At 46.9% G+C, this 11930-nt stretch overlaps 2 protein-coding genes and 1 long non-coding RNA gene across 5 annotated transcripts in view; all 3 read left to right on the top strand.

The window, feature by feature from the left end:
• Window positions 1–1581: 1581 nt before the first annotated feature.
• Window positions 1582–4074, top strand: LOC118019844. The gene is made up of 3 exons (XR_004681760.1): window positions 1582–1984; window positions 2727–2794; window positions 3303–4074. It is a non-coding gene; the product is annotated as an uncharacterized LOC118019844 (long non-coding RNA).
• A 2918-nt stretch (window positions 4075–6992) lies between these two features.
• On the top strand, window positions 6993–7517 carry LOC118020294 (60S ribosomal protein L21-like). Its single transcript, XM_035020212.1, has one exon. The coding sequence runs from the start codon at window positions 7008–7010 to the stop codon at window positions 7488–7490; it is 483 nt and encodes a 160-aa protein (XP_034876103.1). The 5' UTR covers window positions 6993–7007; the 3' UTR covers window positions 7491–7517.
• Window positions 7518–8779: 1262 nt separating this feature from the next.
• The window catches only part of CEP85 (centrosomal protein 85), a 35154-nt gene continuing 32003 nt past the window's right edge, over window positions 8780–11930 (top strand). For 2 of the 3 annotated variants that reach the window (XM_035019415.1, XM_035019413.1), the window contains exon 1: window positions 8780–8886. The gene's annotated coding sequence lies outside the window, so the exon portion shown is untranslated. The remainder of the gene's footprint in view (window positions 8887–11930) is intronic. The other variant, XM_035019414.1, reaches the window with a different exon arrangement.

Genomic DNA, 11930 nt, shown 5'->3' with positions numbered 1-11930 from the left:
CCGGAAATAAAGACCATGGGGGTAAAAAGACTAAATGGGCCTCAGGGAGTACAAGAGACAGAGATTAGACAGGTGATTCCCTAATGCTCACAAGGAGGTAGCGTCTGTGCAGACAGGTAACTCAGTGGGTAAGTAATTTGCTGTCCCTTAGACTTTTGCATTGGCTGGTTTCTCATTCTGGAAACCCTCAACTCCCTGATACCCATAGGAAAAACTCTCATCTCCTTCAAGTCTTTGCTAAAATGTCACCATTTCAATGAAGCCTAGCCTGCCCATGCTATTTAAAATTGCAACTACCCTCCACTCATCCATTCTAGATCAATTTCTTTCTTCTATGTATCACCTCCTAAATATATGTCATATTATACGAGATCATTTGCTTTTTTATTTTTATTTTTTTTAAAAGGTTTTATTTATTTATTTGACAGAGAGAGACACAGCGAGAGAGGGAATACAAGCAGGGGGAGTGGGAGAGGGAGAAGCAGGCTTCTGGCGGAGCAGGGAGCCCGATGTGGGACTCGATCCCAGGACCCTGGGATCATGACCTGAGCCGAAGCCAGACGCTCAACGACTGAGCCACCCAGGTGCCCCTCATTTGCTTTTTTAAAAATTAAGTTATTCATCTGAAACTAATGATGTACTATATGTTGGCTAATTGAATTTTAAAAAAAAATTAAAATTAAGTTATTTACTGTCTCCCCTTACCCACAAGAGAATAGAAGGTTTTGGTCTGTTTTGTTCACTCATGTTCCCCAATTCTCCCAAGGACCATAGTAAGAATTTCTTTCTGCCATGGACTCTATCGCACAGGCCTATCCAAATATTACTGGTTATAGTGAAGGGGTTACATTTAAGTTATTGTCACCTCAAGAAAAAGTCACCATGACAATAGTGTGGACAGTTCAGACCACTATCTCCTAATCCCTTAGCTCAGAATTTTCTATGTCTGTCAGAGTTTGCACACCAATCCCTACACTGCCACCAATAACTGAGATTTCTTTTTTTCAGTTTGGAGCAATTCTTGTTATAAGTGATGACTGATAAACTATGCCCAGTCAAGCAAACTTTAAGAAAGAAAGAAAAAGGAAGGAAGGGAGAGAGAGAGAGAGGAAGGAAGGAAGGAAGGAAGGAAGGGGAGGAAAGAAAGGAGTCAGGGGAGAGAGAGAGGGAGAGAGAGAAAGAAAGGGGAAGGGGACAAAAGTATATATAGTCTTCCTCCTAGGATTGATGTGAGGATGAAATGAAATAATGCATGTAAAGTTCTCAGTACAAGACGCAGCATCTACACTCAAACAGCACCAGCGAAAAGGGGGGAAATCAATGTTCCTGCGTCCACATAGCCGGCCCAAGCCAGGACTCCAAACAGTGAGTGACTCTGCCTCGCCAGCAACCAGCTGCTCAGGGCCTGCGAGCCAACGGGGCCTCTCTGCCAGTGACGCTGGCCTTCATTCAACCCGTTCCACTTCGTGACCAACGACACGTTCTACCTGCACAGCCGAGTGACTTTGTGTGACGAGCGGGAGGGATACCCGTGCCAGCCAGTAAGCAGGCAGCCCTGGGGTCTCCAGGCAGTCGCGGCAGCCTCCGCCTGGCGCCGCTGGGGGCGGCCACTGGGGACCGCCGCTGGGTAGCCAGACGCCTATCACTGTACCAATGCCACCACCCTGGGGGCGGGACTAAGGAGGGGCCTGGAGGACGGAGGAGCTGGGGATTGGCCTATCTTGTCAGGGGCGGAACCGAGGGTGGGGCTTGTAGAGAAGGGGCCGGTGGATTGCCCTAAGGGGCGGGATTTTGGGGAACACACCTAGCTCCCTGGTGTCTCCGGCAAAGGCCTTCCCTGGCTGGAGCTGGGACGGACGTCGCTACCCTTATACTATGTCCCCCGCAGACCTGTAGGCAGAAGACGTCCCCTGGGAGATCCCGGCGCAAGAGCTCCTGGAGAGCGGCCCGGGCTGGATGGTGTTTGGGCCCAACCGGATAAGCGGTAACTGGGTCATTTAGGGGCCTCCTTGACTCCTCTTTTTCTTTTTTTTTTAAGATTTTATTTATTTATTTGATAGACACAGCGGGAGAGGGAACACAAGCAGGGGGAGTGGGAGAGGGAGAAGCAGGCTCCCCGCGGAGCAGGGAGCCCAATGCGGGGCTGGATCCCAGGACCCCAGGATCATGACCTGAACGGAAGGCAGCCACTTAACGACTGAGCCACCCAGGCGCCCTCCTTGACTCCTCTCGCAGAGCCTCCCACTAACCTGCTCTGAGATCCCTCCTACCTTCTTGTCCTACACTCTTCCCTCAATCCAGGTCCATATCCTCCCCAAATCTATATCCTCAGCTTCTCCTCTGCTCTGGAGGGGTCCCCTCCCCTCACTGATCCTGTTCTCATTCAACTTCTACTCCTCTCCTCCCATTCCCACCTTTCCTGCCACACCAGTTCACTCTTCTCCTAGTCTGTTTGTCCCTTGTGCCACCCTGCTTTTGTATATTCTCCTTGCCGATCTGGAATAGTCTCTTCTTTCTCTTCCCTAAGAGTCTTCCAAAGAGCTGACCCTCCGGGGAAAGCCTATCTTAGTAAATCCATTCTAATTAGAGGTAAAAGGGTCATCATCACACCCTTCTGAGGCCTTGCTTCAACAAAGGGTCGGCCCTTTCTCTCAATCTTGATGAAACAATGGGAATCCTGTCAGGATGGTTCCTCAAGCTCAATCTTTCTTTCTATGTGGTTTCAGAGTCCAATGCCTCCAGCAGCCGGTGTTTGGCAGGTTGGTGCACAGGGACTGATTGGTGTGAAATTCTGGTAGGTGCCCCAGGGTCTGGGGGTGCACACTGGGTTCTGGCTGGCGCTGGTCTTGGATTCTCTCTCTGCTCAACTCTGTGTGACTTGGGAGAAGTCAGTTACCCTCTCCAAGTCTCAAGCTTACTCAGCAGTACATGGCAGAGTTGTCATTGTGGGGTTGTTGGTAGTCACAGTTGGAGTTTTACACCTCATCAGAACCTGAGACTATCCAGAAATGACTTAGAGTAGGGGTTAGGGCCAGGCAGGTAATAAGCGAGGGGGGCTGAGTGGGGTCCCCATTGAACTAGAGAGTGCATTTCATCCCTGTACTCCATCTGCCTTCCCCCCAATTTAAGGGAGGGACTGTCAGACCCCAGTTGGGACAGTGGGCCCCAGGAAAGCTTTGTTGAAAGAATGCATGAATGGATTACTAAATAATCCCACAAAGTGGAATATCTAAGCCTAAAAAGTTTCCCAGGCTCCCAAAGCCACCGAATCCTATTTGTAATCATTTCTTTCTTTCCTGCAGGAGCCTGGATGACTATTTTTCTTCTGATAGGCTTGATGCTGAGATAAAATCCTGCCCAGATATTTCCCCCAACTCTAGCCCTTGGCTTCTAGTTTCATTGAGGTAAGGGTGGAGTGGAAGAAGATTTAGGGAGAGAAATAGTCTGTCCTTTTGTTAGGGAGTGAGATGGAACCCCTGCGTGTCCGAACTACTATCTGGTAAGAAATGTGGCTGCTGAGCCTCAAGCTGTGCTTCCTCATCCCACCATCCCTTCCCATCTCTGGAACTCGTCCAAGGGCAGGATTGGGCCGCTCAATGTGGTAGGGGGCTGGGCAAAAAGAATGGCCAATAAACAGCAAGGAATTCTACTTTGACTCTCCTTTTCTGTGTATTCTGACTACAAAGCTTCAGTGCTTTATGAGGAACGGGATATGTATATATGTGAGAAGTCACTTTATTCTCTATAGGTTCTGGTTCCCCTATATGTGAAAGACTTTGACCAGATGATCTCTGCTTCAACACCGGGACTGTATGACTGGTTCTAGGGAAGGTTCCTGGGCATTGGCCAACTGGCCAACTGTCTCCTTTCTTCTGCAGAATGGTCAAGAGCTATTCAATTTCAGAATTAGGATTAAATGATTCCATATGTTATTATCCTGCCTATTAATTATTTCTGACCTCATAAGCACCCCCCCACCTTCCTAGTAGAGGTGGATATAGGGAGCAATGTTTGCTACTATCATTTATCCATTCAAAAATGGGTTGGAATCTACTATGTACCAGTTCCTGTGTTAAGCCCTGGGGATTCAACAGTACATAAGACACAGTCTTTGGACCTTACAGAAAGGACAGTTGAGTGCAAGAAGTAGGTGTATGGACCAGGAAACAGGACAGGCTTTGTAAGCTGGCAGAGGTGGAACTTTCACAAAATCACAAGAAGACCTCTTTTTGTTAGTTGTTTTGTTTTTGAAGTACTACTTTTGATTGATATCTATGATCATTTTAGAAATTAATTTCTTGGGAAAATATTTTGGTACAAACAACAATAAAGCTAAATCTAACAGTCCTAACGTTTCATTTGCAAGAACTTTTCTTGTCATTTAATGTTTTCACAGCTCCTGAAAAAAATTAAGTCTGATGATCAATACATATTTTTTTATGTACACCAAAGCCACACATTTATTAAATCAGCATGCAAGTATTTACATTTCATTGGGAATTCATATTCACTTTATAGGTCTGGAGTAGTTTGTTTATTTATTTATTTATGAGTAGACTATTTAAATAGACCTGTTGGTGAAGGCATTAACCCATGCCCTTATTTAAAATATATCCTGGGGGCACCTGGGTGGCTCAGCCGGTTAAACATCTGCCTTGGTTAAGCATCTGCCTTCGGCTCAGGTCATGATCTCAGGGTACTGGGATCTGAGCCCTGTGTCAGGCTCCCTGCTCAGTGGGGAGTCTGCTTCTCCCTCTGCCCCTTCCCCACCCCTCATGCACTCTCCCTCTCTCTCAAATAAATAAAATCTTTAAAAATAAAAAAAATTAAATTAAATATACCCTGAAGGATAAAGGCAAAATATTACTGACTATACTATACTAAATATCTCCAAAAGAAAATAGAATGAAACAAAATTAAGTAAACAAGGAAGCCATTGAACTTAAACTATACTTGGTTGACCACATGAAAGAAGCCTCTGTGCTGTGTAACAATAGATGCTTATAAAATAAGGCACTAGACAACACGAATGCAGGCAAAAGTGGTAGTTCTAATGATATGATTATAACTAAGATGCAGGGACGCCTGGGTGGCTCAGTCGGTTAAGTGTCTGCCTTCAGCTCAGGTCATGATCCCAGGACCCTGGGATCGAGTCCCGCATCGGGCTCCCTGCTCAGTGGGAAGCCTGCTTCTCCCTCTGCCTCTGCGTGCTGCTCCCTCTGCTTGTGCTCTGTCAAATAAATAAAATCTTAAAAAAAAAGAACTTATGATGCAGTTAGTTTTCTCATGTTCTTTGATTAAGCTGAGGTGGCACATAACTGGCATTTTTCAGTCATGTCAGCTGATAGTGTCATTGACAATTTATTTTTTCCATTGACATTAAATTTTCATTAAGTCTTTTTTTTTAAGATTTATTTATTTATTTTGGAGAGACAGCATGCGTGCACAAGCATGAAATGGGGAAAGGGGGAGGGAGAGAGAATCTCAAGCACACTCCCTGCTGAGCTGGGGAGCTCAATTCGGGCCTTGAGCCCACAACCCTGAGATCATGACCTGAGCTGAAATAAGAGCCAGACACTTAAACCACTGAGCCATGCAGGCACCCCTTGCAGCACATTTTTTTTTTAAAGATTTTATTTATTTGACAGAGAGAGACACAGCAAGAGAGGGAACACAAGCAGGGGGAGTGGGAGAGGGAGAAGCAGGCTTCCCGCTGAGCAGGGAGCCCGATGCGGGGCTCGATCCCAGGACCCTGGGACCATGACCTGAGCCTAAGGCGGACGCTTAACGATTAAGCCACTCAGGCGCCCCTGGTCTTTTTTTTTTTTTTTTTTTAGATTTTAATTTATTTGAGAGAGAGAATGAGATATAGAGAGAGAGCATGAGAGGGCGGGGGGTCAGAGGGAGAAGCAGACTCCCCGCTGAGCAGGGAGCCCCATGCAGGACTCAATCCTGGGACTCCAGGATCATGACCTGAGCCGAAGGCAGTCGCTTAACCAACTGAGCCACCCAGGCGCCCCGCCCCCCAGGTCTTTTAAAAATAAGAGAGTAACTGAAGATTTAAGACTATCTCTTACTAAAAATTGATTGTGAATATTCTCTGAAATTAACACTAAATCTTGGTTAAAATATTAAGACTCATTCACATTTGGGAAAATTAGTAATATGATAATGGAGTTACTTTTATTTATTTATTTATTTATAAGATTTTTTGTTTATTATTTTATTTTATTTTATTTTATTTAAAGATTTTATTTATTTATTTGAGAGAGAGAATGAGATAGAGAGCATGAGAGGGAGGTGGGTCAGAGAGAGAGGCAGACTCCCTGCTGAGCAGGGAGCCCAACGTGGGACTCGATCCCGGGACTCCAGGATCATGACCTGAGCCGAAGGCAGTCGCTTAACCAACTGAGCCACCCAGGCGCCCTTGTTTATTTTTTTAAAGATTTTTTTTTTTTATTTTTTAACAGAGAGAGAGACAGCGAGAGAGGGAACACAAGCAGGGAGAATGGGAGAGGGAGAAGCAGGCTTCCCGCCAAGCAGGGAGCCCGATGTGGGACTCGATCCCAGGACCCTGGGATCATGACCTGAGCCGAAGGCAGATGCTTAACGACTGAGCCACCCAGGCGCCCTGGAGTTACCTTTAAAATATAGATATCTGGGGACACCTGGGTGGTTCAGTCAGTTGGGCGTCTGCCTTCAGCTCAGGTCATGATCCCAGGATCCTGGGATCTAGTCCTGCCTTGCGCCTGCTCAGCAGGGAGCCTGCTTCTCCCTCTGCCTGCTGCTCCCCCTGCTTGTGCGCGCTCACGCACTCTCTCTTTGACAATAAATAAAATAAAATATTTAAAAATGTTTTTAATTAAAAAAATAAAATACAGATATTTGGGGCACCTGGCTGGCTCAATGGGACCATGTGGCTCTTAATCAGGTTGTGAGTTCTTGGGTGTAGAGATTACTTAAAAATAAAATCTTAAGGAACCCCCATCTTCCAGTAATTCGCCAAAATGACCAACACAAAAGGAAAGAGGAGAGGTACCCGCTGTATGTTCTCTAGACCTTTTAGAAAACATGGAGTTGTTCCTTTGGCTACATACACGCAAATCTATAAGAACGGTGATATTGTGAACATCAAGGGAATGGGCACTGTTCAAAAAAGAATGCTCCACAAATGTTACCATGGCAAAACTGGAAGAGTCTATAATGTTACTCAGCATGCTGTTGGCATTGTTGTAAACAAACAAGTTAAGGGCAAGATTCTTGCCAAGAGAATTAATGTACGCATTGAGCATATTAAACACTCAAAGAGCCGAGATAGCTTCCTGAAGGGTGTGAAGGAAAATGATCAGAAAAAGAAGGAAGCCAAAGAGAAAGGTACTTGGGTTCAACTGAAGCGCCAGCCTGCCCCACCCAGAGAAGCACACTTTGTGAGAACTAATGGAAAGGAGCCCGAACTTCTGGAACCCATTCCCTATGAATTTATGGCATGATAAATGTAAAGAAAATAAAAGACCTCAAGACTGTTAAATAAATAAATAAATAAATAAATAAAATCTTTTAAAAAATCCATTGGAGAAAACTGTACAAATGCACTATTTGTCATTTGTAAATTTAAATCTTAGCACTACCACTATTGTCTTCCATTCTTTGCATCAGCTCTTCAAATCCTCCCATTTCGTCTCAGTCCTCTACATGCCCGTTTCCTCCCTCTTCACAGATGTTTTTCACAAAAGAAATAAAAGCAATCAAGTAGATGTTTCCACCACCCATCAGTCTACTTCCTACCCACTAGTCCACAAATTTATTCATTTAGATGCCTATCCTTACCATTTATGTCTTAACAAAAGCATTTGGTCCTAATTTCAGAAGATACCCCCTAAATGCATCTATCACATCATACCCAGATTCATTATCCATTAAACCTATTTTATGCCTCTATATGCTTACCTTAAAATGTTATATGAAGCTGGGGGCGGGGGCGGGGGGCGGAATAGAACTTTGCAGCACATCCCCAGAGTCCTAACTCCAGAGTGAATTTCATCCAGTAATTAACTCTAAGTCTGGTTCTTCGAAGTTAAGAAATCACACAACTTTTTAAGCCTCTCCCTCCCAAGTCAGGTTTCCAGAAGCCTGGAATTTTTCACTATCCTTTGGCTGATGACTTTGTTCCTCCTTTTAACAATTCCCCAGTCTGATTCTTAAGTAGATATTAATGCAAATGCACTTAGTTTTTTTCCTGGGGACCGAGGTTCGGTAGGGAGGCAAGATCGATCTGTTACCCTTCAACCTGAGCCCTGGTCACAGTCTGACCACTGACCCTAACCCAGCCCAAGCCCTGACCCCAGTCACAGACAGTCCTGACAGGGCAGTGACCCGGGCCACACCCTAACTCGGGACCACAACGTGACCCCCTGCTTCATTTCAGGTGAAAGTACTAATAGGCCGTGGGGAATGGGAGAAGGGTGGGGCAAGTGTGTATGTGGGAGCTCCCGAGTGATTTTCCCTGGCCTCCAGCTCCTCGAACCGCCAAGCCCAGCAAGCCACCCCAGACCCTGGGGATGAGGGCTCCGCCCACAGGCAAGACCTGACTAGGGGCTCAAGAGAAGGCTCTGAGGGCCGGCGGGGTCATGCGCAGAGAGATCCGTCCGCTCCCGGCGCCGAGCGCAGCGTGCGGGGGCGGGACACGGGCACGGCCCGACTCCTGATTGGCCGCAGGCGGGCAGAAAGGGGCGGGGTCGGGGCGGCGCGCGCTCTGAGGCGCGCGGCCTGGCGGGCGTGTAACGGCCGTTAGGCGAGCTGAGGGAGTGAACCGCCGCCCGGGGCTGACGTGGTGGCTGCAGTCGGCGTCCCTGTGTGAGGGATTTCGCTGCCCGCTTTCGGCCCTATGTAAGTCCTCCTCCCCTCGGGAGCCCTTGTCGGGCTAGGAGACTCCGCTTCACCTCGGGGAGCCCTGGAAGAGCCCCAGAGGAGCCCCAGACACTCCTGACCTACCTTCTTCGGGGGCCGCGGGAAGATGAAGCGCATGCGCGGGGCTGTTAAGCCATCCCCTCTGGGTTTCTCACCCGCTGGGCTTCCTAAAATAATGCCCCGCACACGCCCCCTCGCGACTCGCTCGCCTTCCCGCCCTCTTCGCGTGGCTTTCTCTATCGTTCACTCCACAGCAGTTGCGTTACCTTTGTAAAGGGTAGGCCCTCTGCCAGTCGCCGGGGGAGGGGACGGCGGGAAGCACGTTGCTCGCCTTAGCGGAGCAGACGGTCCCGGGAGAAGAGTAGACGTGAAGCGGGTGACGACTCGGTTAGCCCTCCGTGGTGTGGGCTGGAGAAGTGCACAGCACTAGGCAGAAGGAGCCCTCCCTGAGGAAGGGAAGTTGGGGCTGAGGGTTACGGGATGAATAGAGACTTAGGGTTGGGGGGACAGGCAGCTCTTGTGAAGGCGCTAGGCTGGAGTTTCCCAGCCCGCACGGGATATAGGACAGTGTCAGGAGACATTTTCGGTTGCCACAACTCGGGGATTGCTCCTGGTATCTAGTGGGTAGAAGTCAGGGCTGCTGTGAAACATCCAACTATGTGCAGGACAGCGCCCCCCCCCCCCCGGCCCCACCAGCAAAGACTTATCTGACCTAAAACGTCAGGGGCATCCAGATTGTCTAGAGCACCCAGCGAATTTGTTCAGTAGAGGGTATTCAGCACTTCATCACGCTAAAACAGGAGGATCAGAATATTTCCACCACATGGCACAGAGCCAGGCGAATAGTAGGCCCTCAGTAAATTCTGGTTGATGAATCGAATACTGTGTGCTAGGTAGGGAGGGGTGATGATACCAGGATGATTAAGATAACCATGCCTCATTACCTGCCCTTAGGCCTTGTAGGTTATAATAGTCTGGTGGTGTTGAATGTCTCAGAACTTTGTAAAGGCAACTTCTTGGCAAGGATTTGGCTTCTCTTTCTTTAGGTCTGGTGTAATGAATGGTCAAGGTCATGAAAATAGTGCCATGGTGTGAGATTCTTAATGTGCTTTTGTCAGCTATGTATCCCTTCAAATCCTCTCGTCTTGATGTGGTTTTCAACAGCTGCCAAGTGTGACGTTCCACACTAACATAATTCTTCAAGGGGAGAAGTACTTAAAACAGTCAAAACCTAATTCTTGGGTGGCACCTTGGGAAATAAAGCCTGGGTGGTGACCAAGGGCAACGTGAAGAAATTGTATGAGCTGTCCCTGCTCCTAACTACTTTGGGGCTTGCACCTCTGGCTGTATCTGAAGCAGAAACTCCAAGTTATGGTGCCTTCTTAACTTTATTTCTTTTTGTCACACACAGAAAGAATGCTGACTAGACTCTTTATAGCATTAGAGCACAGTCCTGGCTTTGAAGCCTCTTCCTAACTATATGACCTTCACATCTCTCAACCTTCATCTTTTTTATCCATAAAGTAAGGGTAATAATAGTTACTGCCTCATAGGTTTGATGTGAGCATTAAACATAAGACATTATACCTATAATAGAGTGTTTAGCACAGTGCTTTGTGGGTAGCAAGTACTCAATACATGTTAAATTTGTTGAATGAATACTTAGGTAGCTTAAAGGGCTTTGAAGATAGAAACCATCGGGGCACCTGGGTGGCTCAGTCGTTAAGCGTCTGCCTTCGGCTCAGGTCATGATCCCAGGGTCCTGGGATCGAGCCCCACATTGGGCTCTCTGCTTGGCCGGGAGCCTGCTTCTCCCTCTCCCACTCCCCCTGCTTGTGTTCCCTCTCTAGCTGTCTCTCTCTGTCTCTGTCAAATAAATAAAATAAAATCTTTAAAAATAAAAATAAAAAATGAAGATAGAAACCATCAATGTTAAGGGACGCCTGGGTGGCTCAGTCGTTAAGCGTCTGCCTTTGGCTCAGATCATGATCCCAGAGTCCTGGGATAGAGCCCCTCATTGGGCTCCCTGCTCTGCGGGAAGCCTGCTTCTCCCTCTCCCACTCCCCCTGCTTGTGTTCCCTCTCGCTGTGTCTCTCTCTGTCAAATAAATAAATAAAATCTTAAAAAAAAAAAAAAAAGAAACCATCAATGTTGGGTATTTCTTCTGTCTGCTTCCATTCACTCTTACCTTTCTTGGCTGTATAATTGGTTATTTTTGGTACTTTTATCTCTCACTTTTTTTTTTTAAGATTTTATTTATTTGTCAGAGAGAGAGAGAGCACAAGCAGGGGGAGTGGCAGGCAGAGGGAGAAGCAGGCTCCCCGCTGAGCAGGGAGCGGGACACAGGACTCGATCCCAGGACCCTGGGATCATGACCTGAGCCGAAGGCAGACGCCCAACTAACTGAGCCACCCAGGCGTCCCTTATCTCTCACTTTTATCTCAGGAAATCTTTATGTCCTTCAAATGGTCCTAAAAACTTCCATCAGTAGCTCATCTACTTCTGAACTTAGTAGGAAAAAGTCAAGAATTATCTCTTCCAGGGGCAGGTGGGTGGCTCAGTCGGTTAAATGTCTGACTCTTGGTCTTGGCTCAGGTCTTGATCTCAGGGTTGTGGGTTTGAGCCCTGCGTTGGGCCCCATGCTGGGCTTGGAGCCTACTTAAGAAAAAAAAAAAAGGAACTGTCTCTTCCATACTGTTTTACTCCTTGTGGGAGGTTTTTTTTTTTTTTTTTTTTTTTTTTGAGGTAAAATACATGTACAATAAAATTCAGTTTTATGTGTGTACAATTCAGTGGTTTTAGTACATTCACAAGGTTGTGCAGCCACCACCACTATCTAATCTCAGGAGATTTTGATCACCCTGGAAAGAAACACCATATCTATTAGCAGTCACTCCCCATTCCCCTACCTCCCTCTTCTTAGTCCTTGGCAACCAGTAATCTACTGTTTATATGGATTTGCCAATTCTGGACATTTCATATAAATGGAATTTATCGGTTGATGAACATTTGAGTTTTTTCTA

The sequence above is a fragment of the Mirounga leonina genome, unplaced genomic scaffold, assembly GCF_011800145.1.
Source record: "Mirounga leonina isolate KUSES-001 unplaced genomic scaffold, KU_Mleo_1.0 Mir_173, whole genome shotgun sequence".
In the NCBI taxonomy this organism is placed as follows: Eukaryota; Metazoa; Chordata; class Mammalia; order Carnivora; family Phocidae; genus Mirounga; species Mirounga leonina.
Note: the sequence above shows the minus strand (reverse complement) of the source record. Positions and strands in the feature narration are given on the sequence as shown.